This window comes from Mastomys coucha, unplaced genomic scaffold (assembly GCF_008632895.1).
Source record: "Mastomys coucha isolate ucsf_1 unplaced genomic scaffold, UCSF_Mcou_1 pScaffold14, whole genome shotgun sequence".
NCBI lineage: Eukaryota > Metazoa > Chordata > Mammalia > Rodentia > Muridae > Mastomys > Mastomys coucha.
In genome coordinates, this window is record NW_022196896.1 from 71,660,683 (window position 1) to 71,665,777 (window position 5,095).

The following is a 5,095-nucleotide window of genomic DNA, read 5'->3' on the forward strand; positions in this document are numbered from 1 at the left end:
ACTGAAACTCCCTTTTCTGTGATAACTCCAGCCTGTGTCAAGTTGACACACAAAACCAGCCAGTACAGGTGGTAAACATGTGATTATGGATGAGCTCTAATGACCCAATTAAAATCCTCTCCCCCAGCAGAAGAGAACATCCAACACGTAAGAGCAACAGTGAACTTTTGGTCTAACGAGCCAAAAGATTCAACATGCTGGTTTTCACCCTCCAAATTGAGAAGGGAAGGAGATATGCAGAAACACAATAGCTTCCCTTTTCTAACTTCCTACTACAGACAGAGTTGAGGCGCTAAAGGCCAGGCAACATCACTGAATAGGGCTGTCCACACTCTAACTGCAGCCTCCTGTATCCTCACAGAGCAGGCCTGTGTGTATGTGCAAAAGGTTATCTCGTGACAATGGTGATTGAAAGCTGACTGGTATGTTGTGTGTGTTCCTGCACAACAAAAGACTTCCTGTGTCTCTAGCTTTTCATCTCCAAAAAGCAAAACAACTTTCAAGAACCAAGTCTGGTGGTTTATACCTAAAATTATAGTGCTTAAGAGACTAAGACAAGAGGATCATAAATTTGTGGCCAGCCATGTTATATAGCAAGCTTCTGGGCTACACAGTGAGACTCAGTCTAAAACAAACAACAAATAGTTGATTTTGTAAATATCAAGAGAAAAGTGTACTGGATGGTTTTGTGTGTCAACTTGATACAGGCTGGAGTTATCACAGAGAAGGGAGCTACAGTTGGGGAAGTGCCTCCATGAGACCCAGCTGTGGGGCATTTTCTCAATTAGTGATCAAGGAGGTAGGGCCCCTTGTGGGTGGTGCCATCCCTGGGCTGGAAGTCTTGGGTTCTATAGGAGAGCAGGCTGAGCAAGCCAGGAGAAGCAAGCCAGTAAGGAACATCCCTCCATGGCCTCTGCATCAGCTCCTGCTTCCTGACCTGCTTGAGTTCCAGTCCTGACGACTTCTTCTGATCAACAGCAATGTGGAAGTGTAAGCTAAATAAACCCTTTCCTCCCCAACTTGCTTCTTGGTCATGATGTTTGTGCAGGAATAGGAACCCTGACTAATACAACAAGTATCAAGTGGTGAGGAATATAAACTCTCCTTCATCCTATCCAAAGTGCCTCAAATACCAACATAGATCTGGGTGGTTCAGAAAATGCAACCACACTGTTTCTCTGGCTTTTGCTGTTTGAACAGTTGTAGGATAGCCCTAGGACATGAGGCAATGTTTTCTCTCAAAGAATGGAAATATACCTCCCCTGATGCTACTAAAGGAACATTATTTCCTTAGATTTTCTCATGAAACTGGAGCTGTTAAAAAGAGAACAAGAAAGGAAAAAATTCTCCTCAATCCCCCAGCAACAGCCAAGGTCTGTGGGAGAAGCTATTAAAGCACTGTTCTTCCCATTTCTCTGGTGCCTGTGAAGTGCAAGTGAACTGGGCTTCATCACACTACGGTACAAATGGAAGAGTCAGAAGTGGAAGGCCGTACCTGGGGGGCCCAGCACAGAGCAAGTCATTCCAGCCTGTGTCAGGTCGCTGATGCAGAAAACGGTGGTAAACACGGATGTGCTACAAACAGTTTCCCACCTGCATCAACATCCCTCTACAGACAGGGTTTCAAAGATCCAGTTGTAAAATACAGAGGCAAAGAAAGTAGGGGGTTGACTAGTCATGAGGAAAAATAAATTCGGCTAACCCTTACTGATCTAAAGGGGCCCTGCCACCCAAACAGACCCAGAACATTCAGATCAACATGAACATGTTATTTAAGAATAACATGGGAAAATATAAATATACCAAGAACAAGCACAGAAGAGAAGGAGAAATTTTTTTTTTATTATATTAGGCCTTGAGGTTAACGCTCCTGCTTGCTGTTGAAGATGTCAGAATTGCTACTATAGAGGGAAAGCAAAGAGATTCACTGAGAGAATAAAATCCAAAACAAAATAAAATAAAAAAGCAGACATCTTCAGGAAAGACATTACAACACTTTTTGAGGGCCAAAACAGAGACCTGTCTAGATGAAGAGCTGAACTGTGTTTTTTCAGGACAGGAAAACATTTCTCTACATGTAAATTACAAGCACCGTGACTATCTTCTTTGTATTTCCCACTCCACCTTTCACGCTATGAGCTTATTTTCCTATTTGTAGATTTATAAAAACATTAGAATAAAGCCTTACATTCTAAGTGGTTAAATCCATCTTTTCCTTTTGAGTTCACAGGGGCAAAGAGAGCCAGAATGTGGGGAAGGGGGTCTAGGATGACGACCTCTAAACCAAGTACCCAGATGCACAATTTGTACCTGTTCCTCTTTTCACGAGTGGGGCCCTCAATGCGCTGTACCCTAACTGAGGAGGCACTCTAAGCTCATTTTCCACAAGGGTGGTCATCAATAGGGACAGACCCTATGTGACACAGTTGTTCCTAGAGTGTCACAATGTGCGCTGACACTCACTACTAAGTCATGGGAATAGGGCAGGCAGAGTCATGTATGCATGGAGATAGGAGTGCTGCAAGGGAAGGGGTGAGACCAAGAGTAAGGAGTAAAGGAAAGGGAAAGGGACGGACATGAGTAGTGGGAGCAGAGGCTGGAGGTGGAGGACTCTGAAGAGTGGAAGGAACTGCAATCACAGGGCAGAGAGAGCAAAGGCGGTAGGAACGAAGGGGAGGTCTCTAGAGGAGCCAGCCATGGTAAGAACACAGTAGGGTACATGTGTACAGCAGGGCCAGTATATGTAGTAGTTTTTATTTATCTCTTTAAAAAGCAGATTCATTTCCACCATGCTCAGAATAGCCGAGGGTCCTGCAGACATAGCGCACAGTGGCCAATCAGATCACTACTGTTTGGTTAAAAGAATGTGTCTCCCATTCTCCAAACTCAGGGAACTGAAGCTATAGAGACTCTGACAATACCCCACCTAGGACCACCACGGTGTGCAGCTCCCTCCTCCCCTTTAACCATGTCAAAAGTCCAGTGAAGGAAGACAGGAGGCTACTGGATCACCCACCATTAAGAAAAGAGCAGGTGGAAAAGAAAATACCTTCAAATTCAATTTAACCAAATCTAGTTCTCCCTGGTATCCATGGTGCTAAGGTTCCAGGACTCCTCTCAGGCATGGAAAATTCACAAATGTTCAAGTCACCCCGCTTATATTTGTATATAACATAACATACACTTTAAATCACCTCTAGATAACTTAGTACAATATAAATATTAAACATTATATTTATTCTTTTTGTTTATGGACTAATCAGAAGAAAAATATATGTATATTCAGTACCATTTTTTAATATCTTCGATCATGGTTGGTTTGATCTCTAATAGGAATCAACAAATATATACTCCTGTTCCCTCCTATACTATCTGCTTCCCATTAGAGCTGCCTCAGTTACATTTCTTTCAGGGTTTATATCATTAAAAGCTTACACGCCTACCTCAGGACCATTGGGATGGCTGCCATAACAAAAGAATGAGCTATGGGTCGGATCTCTATCTCAGTGGTAGGAAGAACACAATACAACTGCTATGGAAAAAAACGCCTTAAAAATTCAAATCACAGTATGACCTACCTATTCTAATTCTGAGTATAGACCCCAAAGAACTGGACCAGAGAGGTAAAAGTGCTTGCCACAAACACTCCCTGGAGCTCACTTTAAAAAGGCTGATGGGGTGGCACACAGCTGTAATCCTAGCACTGTGCAGAAGACTGGACAAAGTTCAAGGGCCAGCTAGCCTGAAGTACACAACACAGCAACAGAAACAACAAGAGGACTTTAAAACAAGCTAGAAAGAAGACTGAATCCCCAGGAGTTATGCTCTGGCCTTCATATACATACCAGATTGTATACACAATCACCAAAATAAATAAAACTGTATGAAAAGAAAAAAGAATTACAGGGAGGAATGGGAGGTAAGCATGATCAAATACATTGCATATGTTATGAAATTCTCAAATAATTAATAAAAAAATAATTGAAATCAAGTATGTTCATGCAACATCATATTCAACAGTATAAAAATGGAAGCAACCTGAGTATTTGTGATCTGATTAATGAATAAACACAGTGGAATATCACTTAGACTTAAGAAGCAAATTCTAATGCTACAATGCAGATGAACCTAAGTACATAAGCCAGGCAAACACAGACACACATTCATATATACAGTATGTAAATACATGAAAAGGAAGTTCTTTCTATTATCATATTCACATGATAGAAAACACAACTTCTGGCTGGAGAGATGGCTCAGTGGTTAAGAACACTGACTGCTCTTCTGAAAGTACTGAGTTCAAATCCCAGCAACTACATGGTGGCTCACAGCCATCCATAATGAATCTGATGTCCTCTTCCGGAAGCTGGAGAGCGGGCTGGGGGAGGTATTAAACAGGTTCACAGCATCAGTTAGGGAACATTAAAATGTCCTGGGGACTGGATATAAAATCATGTGAAAACACATAGCACTGCTGAACCATATATTTAGAAATAGTTAAAACACAGGCTGGACCTAACACATAAAAACACAGCTATAGTGGTAAATTTTATGTTATACAGTATATTTCATCATCATTTTAAAACAATCCTACCTAAAAGCTAAAAAGTCATAGGAATTTTTTGGTCCCTACATGATACAACACAGTCACTGCCAGTCTAGGCCAAAGCAAAATATATAACTGCTGCATGCCTCACTTTCCCCATCAGTAAAATAGAGTACATCCCCAATCCAACTCCTCACCTTAAGACACCCAGGTGACCCAGTGGCTGTCACTCCTTCTCCAGAACCCATTACTGCAGCTACAGGGGTAAAGAACACAGTAGGGTGGCACAGAATGCCTCACTGGGTTGCCAGGAGGTACTGCACAACATTAAGAACCTGAGACAGAGCTCAGGTGACAGCAGATGCTGGAGAGGTTATGGAGAAAGAGGAACATTACTTCATTGCTGGTGGGATTGCAAACTGGTACAACCACTCTGGAAATCAGTTTGGCGGTTCCTATGGAAATTGGACATAGCTCTACCGGAGGACCCAGCTATACCACTCCTGGGCATATACCCAAAAGATGCTCCAACATGCAATAAGGACACAT

The 5,095-nt window shown here is 42.3% G+C and overlaps 1 protein-coding gene across 9 annotated transcripts in view; it reads right to left on the minus strand.

Moving 5' to 3' along the window:
• The window catches only part of Uxs1 (UDP-glucuronate decarboxylase 1), an 84,977-nt gene that overhangs the window by 65,901 nt on the left and 13,981 nt on the right, over positions 1-5,095 (minus strand). Inside the window, exon 1 of one of the 9 annotated variants that reach the window (XM_031367363.1) lies at positions 2,311-3,771. The exons of 7 other annotated variants lie outside the window; for them this stretch is intronic. In XM_031367363.1, coding sequence (XP_031223223.1) covers positions 2,311-2,398 — 88 coding nt within the window. In that variant the 5' untranslated portion in view covers positions 2,399-3,771. Of the gene's footprint in view, positions 1-2,310; positions 3,772-5,095 lie in introns of those variants that run through there. One more of the 9 variants, XM_031367366.1, reaches the window with a different exon arrangement.